The sequence below is a fragment of the Malurus melanocephalus genome, unplaced genomic scaffold (assembly GCF_030028575.1).
Source record: "Malurus melanocephalus ecotype Western Australia unplaced genomic scaffold, MMel_1.1 scaffold_796, whole genome shotgun sequence".
Lineage (NCBI taxonomy): Eukaryota > Metazoa > Chordata > Aves > Passeriformes > Maluridae > Malurus > Malurus melanocephalus.
Window position 1 is genome coordinate 38779 of NW_026624028.1, and position 20945 is coordinate 59723.

The window sequence follows — 20945 nt, forward strand, 5'->3', positions numbered from 1 at the left end:
AGGCTAGGCTGTAAATGCTTCACTGAACTTTGCCTGTTTGCATGCTGATGCTTGGTGCAGTCTGTCCGTCTTTCTGGTCTGTGACCCTCTGCAAAGCTGATTCTCTCCCAGTTGTGCCATTCCATGTGGARGGAATGCTGAAAGGGGGAGCATGGTCAACAGAAGCAGTGCAGGCTGCAGGAGCTGCCTCCTGTCTCTCCACATGCACAGCTTTGTGCAGGAGCCCCCCTCCTGTGCTGCCTCAGGGGCACAACTCACTGGGACCTCTCCATCCATCCATCCATCCATCCATCCATCCATCCATCCATCCATCCATCCATCCATCCCTCCATCCMTCCATCCCTCCATCCCTCCATCCCTCCATCCATCCATCCATCCATCCATCCATCCATCCATCCACCCATCCACCCATCCACCCATCCATCCATCCCTTCTCCCTCGGGGATCTCATGGGATGTAGGTGCTGGCCCAGGCTCTGTTCACAGCTTGGCTGCAGTGCCTGCTGCTTGTGCAAGGCACCAAGACAGGATTCTTTGCTGGTCAGCAGTGCCCAGCAGCGTGGCAATCACTAACAGCAGAGGTGGCTTTGGTTCCTAAGCTTAGAAGATTTGGATGATGGAGGGAAAATAGAAACAAAAGGGGAAAATACATCGTTTTGCCATGATGGAGGAATCTGGTGGCTTTAACACCTTCAAACTTCTGTGGGCTTTGCTCTGGAGATGCTATTCTGACTAGATGAGAGCTGCAGGAGTGTAAATGAGTTTTAGTGCTCACCTCTGAAGAAACAAACATGTCTTTGCCATTATTTGTCCCTAAGCAGAGGTGCCTGGCCTTRACTGGCAGGGCCACACAGCCTGGGAATGGCTCCATGTGACTYGGGTGCTGAGCCTGTCCAGTGGGGAGCTTGCAGAGGAACAATAACATCTCCTTGTTGAGGAGGGAACTACCCAGTGGTGGGCTGGCATGTCAGGCAAACCTCAGATTTGCCACAGGTGGAGGCCTGGAAGTGGTTTAGGAAAGGAGCTTCATGGAGGGCTTGCACTTGCTGCTGGTGTGCACATGGATTYGTGTATGTGCATACAGGGTGTGGGACTTGCTCAGGACTGAGACAAAAACATGGAGGGGGCAGTCCTCTGCAGCTCTGAACTGCCTCAAGGGGGTTGTAAAGGAGATGGAGTCCAGAATCTTCCCAGAGGAGCACAGTGGAAGGCAACAGGTAGAAGCTGCAGCTAAGGGAAACCTTGACTGGATGTAAGGAAAAATATTCTTCTTCAGGGTACTGGAGGCTCCAGAGTGAAGACTCCCAAGTGGGAAATATCCTGACTTGAGCTGGACAGAGYCCTGAGGCAGTTGATCTGGGTTGACATTAGTCTTGATTTGAGCAGAAACTGGAGCCATACAAGGGCTYGGCTCACCTGGACTCTGCTGTGAGCTCAGGAATTGTCCACTGCCAGCAGGGTTGGGATTTCACCAAGCAGCCCCCATCCAGGGTTTGAGGGCCAAATACCAGTCCTATTTTCCAATCCCTTTTTGCACCCTTTTAGGTACAAGCCAGACACCATTCTGCCAGCTCAGGTTGACCAAAATCCCAGTCTCTGGTGAAGACAGAATTAACAGCTCCCCCACCCCCATTCCAGGGGAACAGAGGACAAACCTTCACTCCAAACCAGGGCAAGGGTCGTGTTCTGTTCCAGTGATCAGGAAATACTGATGAGTTYTGCTCCTTAAATTCAGCAGTTCAGAAGAACCAGAGAGAGAAAGGCAATGTTAAACATTCATGATGAACAGCAGCGAGCCCTAAATGCTGAAAAGTAGCCAAKGTTCATGCAATTATTTAATGTAACAAAGAACCAAGGGGTAACTCAGGAAACTGCAGGCTGCAGATAGAGGACACACAAAGACAGTTACTCTGGTAAAACAGGTAAGATTTTCTGGACCCACTTAACCAAGGTCAACCTACTTTGCAGTGCAGGCAGATAGCAAAACTCCYGGTTTGCCTGGAGCAGGAGGGGATGGCGGCATCCCCGCTGTCCCAGTTTCACTCCTGAGCTCTGCAGAGGACACAGACTGTGCTTAAATATGTCCTTAATAGAATGGGAAAAAAATATGCTAAAAAGAAATTAATTTCCAGCAAAAACCTGTTTTCAGTGAAAACAGAGGAGGTTCAGATTTCTTCCATATCTGTTTTGTCTTTCCTATTTGTTCCTCTTCCCCAAGCATTGCAAAAGCAATTCTGAGTTTTAAATTCTTAATTTTAAAACCAGTTCTCTGTTGAGCTACACTAGTCCTAGTTCAAYAGCCCAATAACAAACACCTCAGGAATTTTCAATGGTGCTGACTAGTTTAAACTGGCAGCAAAGCTTTAACAACTTTGCTACTGAAGTTGAATTTGTAAGCCTGTTTTGCTCAGAGATACACACTTAGGTACCTTCTCCTTAAAACTACTAGAGAGGAGATTTTGCTACTTTAAAAACATCTAACATTCTTGTCGTTCTCTAGAATATCTAATATCAGAGAAAGAAGTAGGGTTTTTTTCTCTGCTGAAAAGGGCTAGAGTACAGAACATAGAGGGAAAGGCTGAGCAAATTTGGTTTAGCCACCTGCAACTGCTTAAAAGGGATTGTAGTCCAGACAGTCATGCTTTTCTCACAGACACAATGAAAGGAAAAATGGCCATGGGCACAAACTCCAACAAAAGAAACCTTGATTGGCAATAATGAAAAAATCTTCCTCATAGGAGCAGTGTAACCCTGGAATGCAGGTGCAGAAAGGTTGAGAATTCTCTAGCCTGGGACACGCTTAGACCTTGATTAGGTTTGACCCTGACTAACTTGATCTAGCTTTGAGGTTAGCCCTGCTTTGAGTCAGGTAACTCCAGAGGTCCCTGCCCATTTAAACACTGTAATGACTCTTAAGAGTCCCCAGAACAAAAAAAAATAACTGTTATACTATCAGTTGATTAAAAAGAGATGTAACAAACTCTAAGCTTTATCTCACTGTAACCAGGCATTCACCTGGAAGCTTTCCCAGCCTATTTGTACAAAGCCCAMTTGAAAGGTCCCTCCAGCTTTGCTCAGGTTTTCCACATGCCTCACCAAGGGATCCTCTGTCCTGAGAAGTCAGCGGATCTTCTTAGCAAGTGATCTTATAAACAGCTCTCTTACAAATAAGTTTATCCTTTCATTAACCCTCCATCTTAAGAAGATGCTTAGCCCCAAATCCCTCCAGCACTGTGCTGGAAACCTTTCAGTCCCCACTGTACCCTCAGCAAGAGGCCAGCCGGGTGTTCTGTGGCATTCATAGTGTCCCCACCCTCCTCCCCCGGGAATTCCACGCTCAAAAGCTCTCAGGTTTAAAGTGCAGGGTCTGAAACTACTCTGCTGACTGCACCTGCTCTGCCCTCGTTTCCAGTAGCCACCCAGGGCTCTTGCATATTTTGCAGTTCTCCTGTTTCATGCTAYCTGCCTTTCTCTGTGCCTACTTCCATGAAAACATCACCCCTGACTTCTCTGAGSCACCAGAGCCCTCTTGGCAGAGCTGTGCCAGCAGAGCTCTGTGCCATAATTACACCACTCCAGTCCTGTTAGCAAAGCTAAGGATGACTCACATCAGCCTTTGGCATAGCTGTGTCCAGTAGGCAGGAGGTTATTCCAGAGTCCTAAATCACATCTGCTCTGAAGCACATTTTGGGTGACTGGTTGCAYAGCAAAAGGCTGGCTCTTCAGTGCAGAACACCCGTGCAGGATGTTCACATGCTGCTCAAACTACAGCAATTTTGGATTCAGTGTTCATACAAGAAGTACCTTGCTGAGAAAATAGTCTCTGGGATTACACAGTACCTTTTAGTCACCTGTCCATGWAAGCACAGATGGCCTCGGGCTGGGAGGGAAGTGTTTGTACCAGCACACGCTCTGTGGAGGCACTGTGAACCCAAACAGATCTTTAGGATGCTTCGTTCCCTCTCAGATCCCTTCTCCTCCCTCTGTTGTCTGAATTTCGAGCAGCCTTGCTCAATAAACCCTTTCTGCATCTTTCTGCACTCAGGGTTGAGATGAGCTGACCCAGCCCAGGGCTCACATGTGGGCAGCTCTAAGCCATGGGATGTTCCCAGTGACCAGCCAGAGCCCTCCAGAGTGAGGACAGGAGTCCCTGCGAGGACGCTCACCCCATAGCAGCCATGGACTCAAACAAACACGAAGGTAAAGCATCCTCTTATTTCACTTCTTGCTAGTACGAGACAGCAAGGGAGGAATGTGCTCTCACAGGATCTGTCTGCACTGTCTGCACTATCTGCACCAGTCCCAGTCTTGCAAGCACCAAGATGTATCCATGCAATCAGTCCTTGCTAAGGTTGGCTGCACTTCCAGAAAGCCTGCAAAGCTCAAATTCAGGGGTTTAGTGGTTACTGACTTCTTTCAGAGGAATTTGGTTCTTTTTTCCAYCCCAAACCCCTTGTGCTCTGCCTTGCCACCTCAGAGGCACTGTGTCCATATGCAGAGGAACTTTTCAAACTGTGAGCAGGGAGAGCAGCTTTAGGAGTGCCCACAGCTGTCAGCTCAGGAGAGAGACTGRACCACCTCTTTCCCTTTTAAAAGATGCTTAATAATGCCAGTATTCATGGCATAGTTAACAGAAAAGGTAATTTCTCTATTAATATTAWTATTGTTATCCTAATTTGAAATTAGGTCTGTGTTCCCAGGCCCTTCCACTACAGCAGGCTGAAAAGGAAATTAACTCAGGGATTTTTTCCAATTAATTGGTGTGCCCTCACAGGCTGCAGATGTTCACTGCAGAAACTGAGAGAGAACCACAAAGAAGTCCCTTGTTTCCCACAGTGTGACTGTGAGGAGCCTCCTCTGCTCCAGCTCTTAGCAGTGACTTTGTAGAAATGATCTGGGTTTTGACTGGGTCCATCCAGAGGTGGGAGGTSAAGTCACAGSAGCAGTGATCCTCTCCCCAGCTCTGGTCTTGCTCAGGAGCAGTTCCTTGCTTTGASGGTATCCAAGGATGTAACAGACTGATCCACAATCAAATCCACATGGAAGATCCCTACAGACTCCTGCAGGGCTTGGGTCAGGCCCTTGTGTTATAGAKCAGATTGAAAGACACCCAAAGAAAATGTGGGGAGGCTCTTCCTTCCTGTGCTGTGTTTCTGCCTCCAGTCCTTCAGTCCTTCACACAGCTCAGCATTCAATGCTCTCTCCCATTTTGTAAAAACAACATCTCCCTGTCCTCCCAGCATCGGATTTGTGTTGTACCATTAATTCAGAAACACGTCCTCTTGCTCTTTTTGGGTCAATCCTTACTATCCCACAGCAAAGGCCCAACAGAACAGGCATGGGCCTCAGTTTCCATGATTCATGAGGATCACTGTACACACAGGCTGTCTTCTCAAGCCTCAGCTCCAGGCATCATGAGAAAGCTTCAGGCCAAAGGCTGGTTTCTAGCTCATGTGGTTGCAGAGAAAATCTGGAAAAAAAAAGACACAGAAAGGCTAAAGCTGAAAATGAAAACAAGCTGTTATTTAAAGTTGAAATGTGAGACTTGGTGCAGGTTGAGCCCTGACCCCAAACAGCTGGCAGTCTGGAGTCACAGTTACTTCTCCCCATCAGCCTGCTGCCTCTTGTTTTCCCTAGGAGGATGCAGGAGAGGATATTCCCCAGAGGGTCAGTGTCTGACCCAGCTACCCAACCCCACAGCTGAGAGAGCCACCAGCACAGGCAGGAAGTGGCACATGGGCAGAGAGGAGCCTCTGTGCCTCTCCCTTCTGAGATTCACTGGGGAATTTGCTCAAGTTCCTCTGAATCAGGACAAATCCTAGAGACCAGAACAGGGCCATTTCATAGGTGTCCTTGGTGGTAACCCACATTCCCCCTCAGGGGTAAAGAAATCAGAATGGAGCAATGCCTTGTATAGCTCTGACTCCCAGGCTTCAACTTTCCACTGGCTGATTGGGCAGAGTCCTCCCTGCATGCTTTTCCAGCCTCTGCAGGACTGAATTTCCATGGTCTTAAAGGCCCAGGCTGGAAAAGCACCAAGAATCTGCATGGAAAGAAGGAGCTTGGCTTCCCTTGGAGTTTGGCACGGGGTCACTGGTCATGTCTGTGACTTAACAGCAGTGATGGGTGAAGCAAATCCTTGGAGGCAAGAGAAAACCCATTTCAGGGAGGGCATTCCCAAGKGGAGGCAATCCAGATGAGGAACAAAGTATTTTCTGGAAGTAAGGGCCAGCAGGGACCCTGATGGAGGGAATAACACGATGACCATTGGACTAAAATTCCCTTAAAGTGCCATGGCAGCACCACCACCAATCCTTCCTGCTGGACAACTGAAGGATTCTGCACCTTAAAAAGGTCCTTTTCAGCTCAAATGATTCCATGATTCTATGATTAATGTCTAGAGACAATGTCTCTCTGCAGTGTCCAAAATATTTCTGCAAAATAGTTATAATCTCCTCCTTGAGCTAAGTCTGTTTCAGAAATGTTAAGCTGTTCAAGATCAAGTGGGATCACCACGCCACAACTGCCCAGGAATGATGAAACCAATTAAAAGGTGTAATTTTTTTTGGTGTTAGAAAAGACATGATTACTGTTTGGAATGTATTGTGACAAATTATAAATTAGGGTTTATAATATACAGATAAGGTCAGCCTTTTGTGGAGATAATAGAAATATGTACAGATATAGTAGAGAATAAAATTTACTGTTTCAGAAGAGAAACAGATCAGTAATGCTTTAGGACAAAAAACCAGTCACCTAAGGCTGGTACACTTCACAGGGAGCAAATTAGTCCTAATTGCACCTCCCAGCTTTCTCACTTCCTTGCATGGATCATGTCTGGCCAGACATAGGACAGCAAATAAGGTGAATTTAACATCTGAATTTAGGTGAGTCATTCCTATTTTATAATTGCAGCTTATTTTACAAAAGATACAGTGTTCAGACCTCCTAAAGTAAGACTTGAGTCCTTTAAAACTGATTCCTCAAGTTCCTCAAGAGGGACTTCAAACCCTCTGTTCCAGTTATTTATAGTAACCATTATAAGTCATTTTAATTGACTGAAGTTCTTTATTCCCACAGGAGGGACTGAAAGTGTGCCTGTGAGTACCCCTGCAACACAGATTTCCCAGGTAAAGATGAGCAAAATGCCCTAAATAACTCCAAGAGTTTAAAGAGTTACTAATATATAAACAGTAGTAAAAAAGCTAAATTAAGTTGAAGGAAAAATGTAGGCATTTACAAGAAACAYGGCAAACAAAATGTTCACACTGCATGAACAAATACCACACGTCTTGGGCCTCATCTTAAAAGACCTTTCAGTAAAATTTCTCTGCTCACAACCAGTTTTTTTTAGACAGGTGATTTGTGAGCTTAGCTAATTAAGCAACTGACATCATTAACACCAATGAGAGAATGTCAATCCACGGGGCTGGAGGGAGATGTCATGACTGAGCTTTGATGAGCTTTCAGCAAACCCGATGAACTGTCCCAGCAGCAAGGATCTGTGGRCTGACATGGGGCAGGGGTGTCTTCTGCAGCAGGGACCCAAGTTTTCTGTGGGGCTTTGTGTTATCCTGGCAGCCTCYCAGCTCCTCAGACCAGGGGGTGCTCTCTCCTGATAATCCAGACAGAAATGTGTTGAGTCTTTCTGCATGTCTCTGCCTGGCCTTCCAGCCAGAAGCTTGGAAACCCTGTCTTTGAGCCCACGTTGGCTAAAGGTGACAGCTCCTCCTGAGCTCTGTGGCCTCTGCTCAGGCTGACATTCTTGCTGCAATTGGCACCACGGATGCAGTAAATCTGTCTGTACCCCAGCCCAGGGAGTACCCATCCTATACGGTTCAATTCCAGCCTTTCCACAGTGATGTTTCCCATGCATTTCCAGCCTGCAGGAAATGTGACAGAGTTTCAAGCACTTTAATCCCTGCTCTGGTTCAATATGGAACCATAATCTGAAAGAGGAAACACAGCCCTGAAGTGGAAATCCAGACTGTTTGAGACCTCCCTTGTCACCATTGCAGCACTAATGTCTGTAATTGCTTGGAAGTGCACCATGGCAAGTGGAGAAGGCACTGCTTTCCATGAACCACCCAGCTTCTCTCATCTCATCCCCTTTTTCTCATCCAGACAGCTCTGAGCAGGACCTGTGGCTGGGCTGCTGCAGGACCCAGCACCGTGGATCCAGCACACATGCTGGAAGCACCACACACAGATGCTTTCCTGCTGCCACGTGGGTACCTTAAGGAATCCTTGCATGTCTCYCCTCCTGCTCCAGCAAAGGCCCTATGGACAATGCAGTTACCAAAAGGGATGCACAGATGTGGAATGAGGATGATGAGCACTTGCAGCSCCCTTTAAGTACCTCCATTGTTCTCTTCTGTGCTTACCCTGCTGCTCTGGCTGTATTCCTACCATCCTTGCCTAGGAATGTATATGCTGGATATACTCTGAGGAGCAGGTTCTTTATCACTGTAAATCACTGTAGCTCTACTGCTTTCCTGCTATGAGGCACTGCAAGCCTTCCTAATGCTTGGCTGCAGAAGTGTTGCCCTTAAACACAGGWGTTAGTAGCTGTTCTAAAAATGAGTTGTTTCCTGGTAAAAGCATGCATCATGCAACTCAGAAAAATGAGATCCCTGGCTTGTGGCAAATGCTGGACTTTGTCCCAGATTGGTTTCAAGCAGTGACCTCAGGTAGCTCTCTCTTCAGTGACACAATGTCTATTTACTTCTTCAGACCAGCCYCAAAAGATGTGCAAAGTAGTGAACAGTAGATAAGCTGGGGGAAGTAACACAGACAGCACTCCTTCACAGCCACAGGAGGTTTTGTTCTTTTCAAGGGTGTATCTATAATAGGAAATTGTTCTGTGCAGTATCCATTCATCATGAGCCTGGTTTTGAGAGGCTTCAGCTCAAGGTCCCAGACAGCAGGGACTGTTCAAGTGTAAGGACTTAGGCAGTGCCAAGGGTGGCAGAAGCAAATGGCCATCCCTATGGAGACAGAGGCCTGGACAGCCTGGCCAGTGCTGGGGGAAACCTGGGGGGACACAGCTACTCAGAGAAGCAAGGGCTCCCTCTCATCTTTTTAGAGCAGGGACCCAGCTCACCAAGGCTCTGCTGCCCTCTTTCCATCCCATTCCTTCCTTCCATAAGCCATCCCCACCTGCTGGCCACAGCCCACTTCCCTGGGCTGCCTCAAAGCCTGAACAAAGCTTTAGGCAGCAAGGACAGTCATTATCTTTCACAAATATCTCACATTGCTGACACCCACCAAGAGAGAAGGRGGAGACTCCTCAAAACTCTCAGYTTTGCTGCCTGTGGTCTGGGRAGCAGCATCATTCCTGCCCACCCTTTGTGAACAGCATGGTTTTTCCACACAGAGCTGACAAACATCAGGACAGCAGGTGAAATGGGAGTCATGGGGCCCAAGACAGACACAACCTACTACAGACATGTGGCTCTGGATGCCTCATGCTCTGCTTTGTCAGGTTTGAGGGCCACACTCCAAAGGCAGATGGGCRCTGAAATCTGAATCTGGTACTAAATTATTTAGATGCCTGAATGCTTTTTTTGAACAGTTCTTGGGCAGGGTCTAAGGACTCCATATGACTCTGCAGATTCATTTATCCTCTAGGCATTAGTTCAACTTAAGTTGTTAAGTTGCTCCTTAAACTCCACAACTTAATGTTAAGGTGTTGTTTTCATTCCCATGAATGAGCGAGCCAGGGTAACACATTATAATTTAACTGTATTATAATATCTGTCTTTTTTGGTTAAGTGTTGCACTTAGAAACTTTAGAAACACACTGTTGTCTTGACTTTCCAGAGGGCTACAAACCTGTGAAATACMTCTCTGGTCCTGTAGTGATAACCACTTGGGCAACACAGGGGCAGGGGCTGATACTTCAATGGCTTCCAYCAGTTTAAACAGCTTTTGGGATTTAAAGGATGCTTTTCTACAGCTTGCTTTTAGAAAYGAGCTCAAACTAAAATTCATAGCTACACCATGCTTGGCAAGGGATTAAAGATAACATGCTGTTCCTGTACCACCACTTCACTCGATTTTGGCTCAACTCTGCATCCAATGCCACAAGACTGYATTTCCTTTCTGTGCTCTGAGCTGGGAGTTCTCAGGGTTTCAGCAYTTCATGTTCACTTGCACAAGTCCTGTGGCTGGCTGGTGTTCATTCTGGCTGCATTCATCCATCAAGCAGCAACACAAGGATGCARTTCAGTGCCTGAAATAGCCACTGCAAGCTGCACAGGGCTGAGGAAGGATGTGTGGGGCAGGACAGGCTCAGGCTGGGGTCTGGAGCACTGAGATGGACACAYGAAGAAACTAAGCTAGCACTGCAAAAGCAAAGCAAAAGCAGAGATTGGCCAGCTGCAAATCCCAAAACACAGGTCACTGTCTGCTCTTAGCTGCAGAGGATATTTTGTCCAGCCCCTAATCCAAATCTTTCYTTTTGTTGGCAAACTCTGCTTTCATAGTGTTTCAGTGCACATGAACACCAAGGTCTCTGAAGTGCTCCATTTTTGCTGACTTTTGCTGATGTCTTGCAGTTGCAGTTTTTTACTCTGAAACCTCAAGATCAGCTATGATTACCATCCCTATACCCTTCAAAGGATCTGTGTAGTTTACCCCTTTCTGGAAGCATCTGAGGAGGAGAAGGGCAGAAACATTTCATTTTGGGCTGATTCTCCCCAGATAATTTTATTTCAAGGGCCAGCCCCAGGACTGCTCCACTGCTAGCAAGACTTGGGGCTGTGATATTTCCATCCTGAAGCAGATCTCTATAGCGGATAGCACAGGATAGAGTGGAATAACATATTCCAGTTGGAAGGGACAGATCTGAGGAATCAACCCTTTTGACTCAGAGGGCAGTGTGGGATGCAGACTGGCACACAGACTGTGCCTTGGCCATGCTCAGGGGGGAATTGTGTCAAGCACCTCTGAGCAGGGATGGGAATATTAACATTTTGCACAGCTGCAGTGCTTTACAACCCTCCCTCCCCCATCTCCAGGCACACACATTGTTAGGATGGCTGATGATGCCACGACCATCTGGGCTGAGATATCAGAAGCAGTGTGGTCACTGTCTGCCCTAAGCTGCCCCTCCAACCCTTCAGTCTACACTCACAGGTCACAGGGTGCCACTGTGGACAAGAGGGTGGGGGAAGGGGTTGAGCCAAGGGGTCTGGAGCTCCAGTTGGCTTGGGGACTCAGGGTTTCCCTCCCATCATGAGGAGGGAAGATGTCCTCAGGCTCCTGCTCCCCTCTGCCCTGTCCCAGTGCCTGTGTGGCTCCTGCCAGTCCCACTCCTCCTCGCAGGCACTCAGAAATGTGTGTGCAGCCAGATCAGCCAGGGGGCAGYGGGGTGAGCGCTGGGGTAGGAGCGGGGATGGCAGGTAGGCATCCTCTGTAAAGACACCGCCAGTCTTGACCAGAGGAGGCTGCTGCGTGCCATTGCCCCGAGGTCTCGGAAGCCATCTCTGCTCCATTTGCAGGACTCAAGCGCCTGAGTTCCCGGGGTGGCTCTCCGCTTACCACCAGTGCTCCCGTTTTGGACTCAGTTTATAACCAGATGTTAGGCCGAATTTCTGTTGTAAAGGTAAAAACCTCTGTACTGAAGCGCCCGGGGCCGCGACCTCGCTGCGGGCTTTGTGCAGGCAGGACGAGCGCCTCGCCCAGTTCAGGGGGCACAGTTGAGGGGCACTGGCCCGAGCTGCTCCCACAGGGTGTTCCCTGCTCAGCCCTCACCAGCCTCCCCTCACTGCCCACCTCCACACTCGCCTTGTCTGCTTGCTCTGCCAGCCTGGCTTGCCCCAGTCCATCTCCTGCTTCACCTGGCTGTCACTGGCTGCCTCCGGCTTAGGTGAGGAGCTCTTCCAGCAGCATCAGGGACAGAAAACAGAGAGAGTGGGCACAGTGTTGCTAGATGCCAGGGGAAAACCTCCAGTTCCCTCCCCAGCACAGGTTAGAGCTGCCTAYTCCATGGAAAGGACAAAGGACAGAGCTCCTCCACAGCCCTTGGGGTTAAATTTGTGTGGGGAGAGTACCGGCCCCACGTGTGGGAGGAGGACTTGCTCARAACCAGACACATTCCTGATTATTCAGCTGCTTTGGAGATTCATAATCTGGCTGTTATTATTGCAAACCTTCTTGGCATGTTTCAGGCTGTCCTCTCCTTCTGCAGGCTGACAGGCTGCAAACTGCCAGGGAACCTGGAAAAACTCAAAAAATTGAAAAAAAAAAATAGCCTAAAAAAGAGGCACATTGATTGCCCAAGACAAAGACCTCCTACTCTGTACTGAGGCTGCAGCAGGGGCCAAACCTCTCCCCATGTTTCCCAGCCATGAAAGGAGGAGGAGAAAGAGGACAGCACCTTACAGGATGGGTTATTACACCCAGCCTTTGTGCCAGCAGAGTGACCCTCAGGGACACCAACAGCCGAGCMTGGGAGGAGGGACTGACCCCAGCACGTTTGTGGTTGCTGTAGTTGCAGGCTCTGGCCTCTGAGCTGAAGGCAGGTTTCACAGAAGCCATGCAGGAGCTGTCACGGATCCAGCATGGGGARTATGCCCTGGAGGAGAAGGTCAAGAGCTGCCGCTGTGCCATGGAAGAGAAGGTGGCGGAGATGAAGAATTCCCTCAACACCTTCAAGGTAGGACTGGGACCTTGGGGAGGCTGCACACATTCTACATTCCTCGTGTGGCAGAGGGAAGCACTGCCCTGCCTCCATCAATGCTTCCTGTTGGCAAAGAAAAGGAGTGGSCATTGTTTTGGATACACCTGGGGTACTTCCTTTGGCTTTGGGTCTCCCCYGACTGCTCCAACCCAAAAGTGACCCATACTCTGGCCTATTTATCCTTCTTGAGTGGCCATGAGGCAGTGTGGGAGTTACCTGGGCACAGGCAATCCTAGCTCTGGGCTCCACATGCCCATAAACCAAAGGGTTTATGGCCTTTCACAGGCTACTGCTGTCACTGTCCTGCACCTCTCCCTGGTCAGGTCTCCTCCATTTCCTGCAGGAACCAAAGCCACTGGAGAGCAGCAAATTAACACAAAACCCTACAGCCTTTTGAAGTGGCATTTCCACATGGCTGGGAGGAAGTGCTGTCTGATTTGATCTGGCCCAAGAGGATAAAGACAAAGGGCTGGAGAGACAGCCKAGCAAGAAAGTTTGGTGTACATTTACACCAGCCAGTGTCTCCATGCAGAAACTGGATGACTGCCTGTGAGGAGGCARGCAGAGGAACTCTTTTATTGTTTTTATTGCAAATTTTCCCCATGGGGTTTTGCTGAGTCAATAATACCTTSTGAAGTTAAAGAGGGCTGCTTACTGGAAAAGCCCAAACCCTGTGACAGGGAGAGAGATGGCACCAGGCAGAGGGAGCCCCTGGTGCCAGACCAGCAAGGGAGACAACAAAAAGGGTAAGGGCAGGTGGGAGAGGTCTCAGAGCAACCAGACACAGGGTTATCCWGGACATTGTTATAGGGGAAAAGGGGATTTAAAATCCAGATACAAGGAATTATGCCAGCAATATAAGGGACAAAGGCTGCCTTCTGTCTGCCTCATGCCCATGTTGACTGTTCAAATGCTGAGCTCCCACTGAAGCCACCTCCTTCCTCGGGGCAAGTCCTTTGGTTTACATGAAAMTCTCGAGTGTTTCTCCTCCATCCTGCTGCTCACATTCATGAAACCTGCAGGAACTTCATGCATCAGAGCTCTACATGTGASTGAGGCTTGGCTGAAGCTGCCTGAGGGAGGATGGACAGGGAGGATATGGAGGGCCTCATTTCCTTAGGAAACCAGGCTTAAAGGGCAGATCCAATGCCTGACTGGCAAAASCTGACACATGTGAGTGCTCACACTGGGATGTGACCCAAGTGCAACATGTGAATATAAATGCTGGAAAACTGCAGAGGGAAACGTGCTTCCTAAGGTCCCCCTCCAAATGCCATTAAGGGTAGGAGTCCACCCAGTGCTTTCAGCCCTGAGCCTCCATCTCCCACCAGTGCCCTGGTTTGGGTGAGTTTCCTGTAGAGTTAAAGATCCCCACGTTGTGTCACACCATGCATGGCACGTGTGACACATCCTGGACCTGCAAAGGAAGAGGGTGTAATCACAGAGCTCCCTGAAGCACCCTGGGAATGCTGTGCTTTTGCCTGTTTCTCAGGAGGAGCTCAGCGATGCAAAGTCAATGATTGAAGAAATCAGTGCCAAGCAGGAGGAAATGCAACAGAAAATTGAGCAGCTGCAGCAAGAGAAACGGCGGGAATCACGGAAAATGAAAGCCAAGTAAGGGCCCAAACTCCAGGGTGCTGAAAATGCTAATTAGCAGTGGTGTCCATTTTGTTCATTTCTGTATAGCTTAATTATTTTTTTTCCCCTGGCTGGACCTGTGTATCAACCCTGATTATRACCAGAAACGCTTCAGTTCACCCCAGGCTTTTAGACACACACCCAACAGGGAAAACAGAGCAGAAAAATGCTACCACTTCCCTGTGATTCCAACAGCAAAACAGCCCCAGCAGCTCTCTGGAGAACCAGGGTCTGGTGGAACACACAGACCCACTAAAGACATGCTGGGGCAGTGACACTGCTGCAAGTCAGAAGCCTCCAGCATTAGGAGGTGTTGCTAAGTCACTCCCATTAAGACAACAGCACTGCAGTTTCCCCTTTGCCCTTGCAGGACCTGGCGGGCTCCTGCTGGTGCAGTCATGCTCTGCTTTCCTGTCAGCAGCCTTTTCTCCTCTGAGCAGAGTCAGAGCATCTTTGCACACTGATGCTGTGATGGGGCAGATGSCTGTCCAGCCTGATTCTAATTAGCCTCTTTCTGAAAACAGTTTTGATCATGAGTCTATACAGTTGCCTTGGTGCAAACCCTTTGCAAATCTAGGCTAGGCCCTTAGCTAATTAAGCTATTTAATTAGATGAAATACGCTTGCAAAAGAATAGATCTGAAATAACCTTCTCCTATAGCCAGTGGAAGTTATTTCCAGAACATTGTTCTTGAACTGCCAATTCCATCCAAGACAGCTCCTTTCCTGATATCTGCTAGAGCTGCCCTATTTCTGACAGTGTTGGCCACAAATGCAGTGTAGAAGCTTCACCTGTAGCATTCAGACTTTGCAACCCCCTCTTTCTTTGTGTTTGTACAGGAGAGCACAGAAGGATGACCACGGATCACAGACAGTGCCAACACCTCTCCAGGGCAGCCCATTTCGATCCATCAACCTCCCAGAACCTGTGCTGATTAACGAAGATTTTACAAGTCTTTTGCACAACGTGACTTATGAAAAAGGTAGGAAATAGAAYAGGTAAATGCAGTGGCTTCCTTAGGAAAAAAAATCAGAAAAAGGTCACTGAGGTAACTGGGTTCAGGAAGTATTTGCTTCTGGAGCACTGTCTCAAAAAGCCATTTCTTGCCTCCTCCCAGGAAAGGGATGCAGGCTGGATCTTCATTCCTGTAGTGCTAGTGGCACAGACACAGAACCAAACAGGGACTCTTGATAAAAATCCYGGGTTTGTTTCTGTGTAATGGAGCAAGGCACAGGAAGGAGGATCACACCTTGAGGAGGAAAACACTGCTGAACACTTGGAAGCTGGAATCAAAGAAAAGGTGATGGACCAGAGCCTTTCATTCTATAATTAAGTTTGGGCATCTAAGCTGGTCTATCACTCTTTTGCTGTTCAGACAGGAAGATAATTTTAAAAATATACATTTTAAACGTTGACAAGGGCAGAGATTAGATGAAAACCGTGTGCTGTTTTCTACTCTGCTTTGCTCAGAACCTGCCAGTCACAGCCTTCCTCTGCCTGACACTCTGAGGTGACACATTAGCCCTCAAATTCCTCTTGCACAGCCACATTTTCCTTCTCCCACTGCTCCTTTCCTTCCAGTCTCATCCCTCTGCTCTTCAGTAAGTTCCTTTGCACTCCAAATGGCAGCCCTGTCTGTGTCAGGCCTCCATCCTCTGGCTCTGTATGGAATACTTTCTACCCAACAGACCAGGAGAAGCCAAAACTGCTCACATTCCTCTGCAGTCACACAGCACTGAGCACAACAGGGACCCCACATTCCGTGCCTGAACAGACTGTGACAAGAGCACAGCAGTCAAAATCCTCCTTACAGAGAGTCCAAAAGGGGTGTTTTCATAGCAAAACTGTGAAAGACTGGAGGATTTGACCTTACTGACAGGGCCTGGCAAGAGGAAGCCTGCTCTACAGTTGTCTTCTCTTGTTGAAATTCCCTTTGTTCTTCAACAGTGTCTGACACCAGGATTATGCCAATGGGAGAAGGAGCTGTGAAAGTCATAGCAGGCCCAGGTAAGAAAATACCAAACATCAAAAGAGAGCAGGACAATGATTCGATTGGAGTGCTTGCTTTACTGACCTGAAGAAATGCTTTCAGGGAAGGCATTTCACAGGGATGTCTTTCACTCTGCCATCTACCTCCATTTYCATCCTTGCAGTTGAGATACAAGGGAAAATGTCACTAAGTGTGCAATACCTGATGGTCARTGCCAAGGATTTGGCAGAGAAAGCCCTTCTGCTGTTGCTTTCTCAGATTCTAAGTGCTTTTGCAGAAGGGAATAATTGAGACTTCCTGATGTGATAAAAAATAATGAGAGCATCATTTTGTCATTTGGAAAGAGATGGTCTTTTTTCTTCTCTAACATCTGTCTAGTTTTTGATTTTTGGCCTGAAAATGCTGGAAGAGCTCACCAACTGCACTTTGTTTGTGAATTAATTCCACAAGGCTACAGCCCTTGTGAAGCACAAAGGATGCTCCAAACTCCCCATCCAGTGCTTCAAATGGATGGAAACACAGCTTAGCTGCCTGCTGTCAGGTGAGATGTCCCAGTACACAGACCTTTTGTCATTGCAGGAGCAGCCATGGAGACAGAGGACAGCCTCAAGCCTCCCCTGCCAACAGAGGGGCAGTCYAAAATGCATCTGCCATCAACAGTGTGGAAGCAGCCCAAGGACACCAAGGACTGGGGAGATGAATACATTTCCAAAGAGCAGCCAGAGAGAGGGAAAGACATGGGCCAGAGCAGATACAGCTCAGCAGACAACATCATATGTGAACCCTCTTTGGCTGGTAAGGAGCAGAAAACTCTGGCTGGAGAGGCTCAAAGCTGTGTCTGTGTCTGGTGTGAGCTGGCTGCTGATCAGCATCCATGCAGGGAGACACACAGGCCAGTTTTCCTGCTAGGGGGGAATTTCTCAGGGCCTCATGCTCCAAGACCYCTGGTCTGTGTTGGGCTGTGTGACTGACAGAATCACTCTGCAGCCATCCTCCTTTACAAGACATGTCAGGCTCAGAGTACCAATGGGATTGCAGCAGTGTAGCTGCTAAAGTGGGTGAAAAATACAACTTCTCATTCTGCAGGAGTTCTTTAGGATGGGAAACCCTGCTATTAGTTGTTTTGCCTTTGGTTGCTTGTTTTATTCTTAGAAAAATTTGGTATTCATAGGGGAAAGCACATTTGCTCTGGAGCTTTTTTAGCAAACTGAGGCTGTAGTCATGTCTGGGGCATGCTGCAGCATCAGGCTGGAGTTTTACATTTTGGGCAAAGAGGACACAAAAAGACAAGACATTGATACCGCTTCTAAACACGTTTCTCCTTTCCTGAATCAACATCAGCTCACCAGTCTAATATGAAGCTGTCCCTGAGGTCAGTATTTTCTTATTTTTAAACTTAACTTTTATCTTCTGAAAGCCAAAAGGCAGAACATCGCTTTGGAGCTGCTGGAGTCAGAAAGGAAGTATGTCATCAACCTTTCCCTCATCCTGAAGATCAAGGCCACACTGCAAGGGCCAGATGTGAAAAGAAGCACCAAAGAGAGAAGGTATTTGATGTMATGTGCTCTCTTTCTTTTGGGGAGTTTTCTTCAGTCATTATTCTTTCTGCATCACCCTCTCACACACTTTTTTTCATCCACACAGAGATCCTTGAACACTTAGTTTATTTCTACTTGAAAAGTGGAGGCATTGGGGGATTTGTAGTCACTACAGACTTTCCCATCTGTCTCTTGCATCTTGCCCACCATCTCCCTTCTGATTTAGGATAAAATCAGTAGCATATTTTGACCAGCTCTGTATCAATGGGTTGTCTCATTAAAGGGCCTGACAAATGACACAACACACAAAGCTGGGAGCTCTCCTCCAAGCTCTCAGTGAGACAGCTCAGGACTATGGTCCTGCATCATCAGCCACAGCAACATTGCCTTTTTAGTGCTGCTAACTCTGGGCAGCTACACCATGCATTGCAAAGCCAGCCTAAAAAGCCTTCAAAACACTTTTTCAATAGCCAGCTGGAGAGAGCACTTGCATGTACATCTCAGCCAAAACAAGACCCCTGATGCAGGCAGGACTGCAGCCAAATGARTTAATAACATCCATGCTACAGCAGCAATGACACATGTGGTTAATAATACATGTGCAAGGCTGTTCTGACCACACATKCATGCCCACTTCAGCAGTGTTCATTTACCAGGGACAAGGTTTTGCTCCATGTAACCRGTGTGATTTGGTCTCCCTTCAGTTTTTTCCCCAACTCTTTGCGGTTCCTGGTCCAGCAGCACGTGGATTTACTGCACGCTCTCCAGGAGCGAGTCCTGAGCTGGCCACGRCAAGGGATCCTAGGAGACATCTTCCTGAAGCTGACAAATGATGAGGTATGYTAAACACTCTCTAGAAACTTCTGTCATCATTCATGATGTTTTGTTGAGGCACAGGTGAGCTGAGACACCTTGCAGCAGAGGGGCTGTGCTGTGCAGCTGTGGCTGAAGGGTTTTCCTTTCAGCAARGCCCCTTGGAGCAGAGTCCTGGGGCATGGCAGCTCCTTTGTTGTTCAGGGATTCCACRTGCCAGACCCACCTGTGGGCAAGCAGCCTCACAGCACAGCTCTGTAACCAGAAAATGACAGCCAGATTCACCTGCAGGAGCCACAAAGGAATCTTGACAGCTGCAATAGCTGCATTTCCAGGGAGGGTGTGAAAAGAGTGTTTCTCATGCTCCTCTGCCCCAATACACCTTGCTCAGAGCTCTGACAAGCAGGTGGACAGGTCTCTTATCCCAGATGGTTTGTTGTGGCACTTCTACTGCCCTGGTGAGCAGTGGGACCTCTCCTGCAAGGATGTGTAAAAGCTCATCTGATATTTTATGAATTTYAAGATCTTAGATAAGAAAAGCTTCTGGCTGCCCAGCCTCTCTACCTCTCCCCCACCTGCTGTAAAGCTTCACACACTGTGCTCAAAAGCTGAACATTTTTTATAAAGCAGATTTTGCTGAGAAATTCCAAACCCTGCAGCTCTGCTGCACYRRTGACCTTCCAGCAGTGGTGGTGGGRAATCAGCACTTTGGCTGGCTCTGYGACCACAAATCTCTGTTTCTTTGTTCTTTTCTCTTTCCCTTTTGGAAGAATAATTTTCTGGACTACTATGTTGCTTACCTGAGGGACCTGCCAGAGTGCATCTCTCTGATCCACGTGGTGATCCTGAAGGAGGTAAMTCCCTGCCTGCTTCCCAGACATGTGATGGCAATGAGCAAATCTGGATCTCCTCCTGTTATGCCTGCCCATGACAGGACTGTCCTGCCAATCCTTGTTCTGCTGCCAAATCCACTTTCCTGGAGGCTGCCATGGCTGACAGGCACCTACAAAATGCAGTTTTTAAGGTGTTCATCACTGTGTGTAACCAAAGCTGTGCCATRAAACAATGCCTCAGATGAAACCTCCCAAAATCTTGCCCAGGCACGTGCTATCCACACCTTTTCCAGGCAAGTGTCGCCTGGAAAACGGAGGACTCATCCAAACAGATCAAGAGTGAGCTGTAAGTGCTTTATAGAGGAAAAAGTCCTCATTTTCAGCTTCAGGTATTTGGTTTCACACCCTTCACTCTTGGTTTAAACAATGAAAGTTAAATATGAAGGGAGTTTAAACTGCAATAACTAAACCACAGTTGTCTGCTTCCAAGATGTTTTAATTTAGAAGTCAATCTCATTTCGTTCAATTCATTTCACCCTAAACCAAGAACTTAATTTTGAACAACAGTGCCTTCTTGGGGCTTCACTGAAACTTTACTAGTGCACTTTCAATATGCACTAAATTAATTATTGATTAATTAATCAATATGCACCCCTACTTAATTAATTAGGCTGAGTGCCCCTAGTAGATAATCCCCAGCCTGAATAAACTGTTGTAACTCGTTACAGAATAACTGCTCATTAAACCACAGAACCATCTGGAAGCAGACATGTTTTATGGGTGGAAAAGGCTCTTAAGTCGCTTTCTCTATTTCAGGTAGAAGAAGAAATCAAGTCTGACCTCTACATTCTGTTCTTTCACATAGTCCAGCGAATCCCTGAATACCTTATCCATCTCCAGGTAGGGCCCCAGGGTGGAAACTGTCTYGTTGAACTCTTATCACATCAGGTGACTCTTAACTCAGAGCTGGTACTTGGGTCTGTACACTTACAGGGCCTCTGGCAGATGTAGTGGGCTTTTTGGGAAAAAAAAATTGAAAGGGAAAGCTGGCTAACAATAGCTCACTTATATTTGCCAGCTTCTCCATATGACCTGGCACAAACAGCTTTTATCCCATGGGAAGCCAAAGGCTCTRCTGCCTGCTGCTCTGGGAAAACAGGAGGCCAGAGATGTGACAYATCTGAGAGGGCTCCTAAGGCTCAACAACCTGTCCTACACAGAGATGGCTGATAAAATGAGTTCTGGTTCACAGAAGGCTGATCTGAATKGTACTGAAACATTTCAGACAAGGCAAATACTCAGAAAGCAAGCCCTATAAAATCAGAACATTGGTTTCTTTATCCAAAACTAAACCCTACAAGTGCATCACCCACACATCCCATGATTACACTCACAGAGGTTTTTTGTGCATTTGCACTGGACTAGTGGGAGGCAGGCCCCATCCAAATC

The 20945-nt window shown here is 47.7% G+C and overlaps 1 protein-coding gene across 1 annotated transcript in view; it reads left to right on the forward strand.

Annotated features, from left to right (window-relative positions):
* ARHGEF33 (Rho guanine nucleotide exchange factor 33) overlaps positions 1-20945 on the forward strand; it is a 28378-nt gene that overhangs the window by 878 nt on the left and 6555 nt on the right. The window contains exons 2-12 of the mRNA XM_057385171.1: positions 4045-4199; positions 7080-7129; positions 12496-12660; positions 14177-14298; positions 15162-15304; positions 16270-16329; positions 16892-17107; positions 17730-17859; positions 18555-18687; positions 19434-19517; positions 20313-20396. Of these exons, the coding sequence (XP_057241154.1) occupies positions 4178-4199; positions 7080-7129; positions 12496-12660; positions 14177-14298; positions 15162-15304; positions 16270-16329; positions 16892-17107; positions 17730-17859; positions 18555-18687; positions 19434-19517; positions 20313-20396 (1209 nt within the window). The 5' untranslated portion in view covers positions 4045-4177. The remainder of the gene's footprint in view (positions 1-4044; positions 4200-7079; positions 7130-12495; positions 12661-14176; positions 14299-15161; positions 15305-16269; positions 16330-16891; positions 17108-17729; positions 17860-18554; positions 18688-19433; positions 19518-20312; positions 20397-20945) is intronic.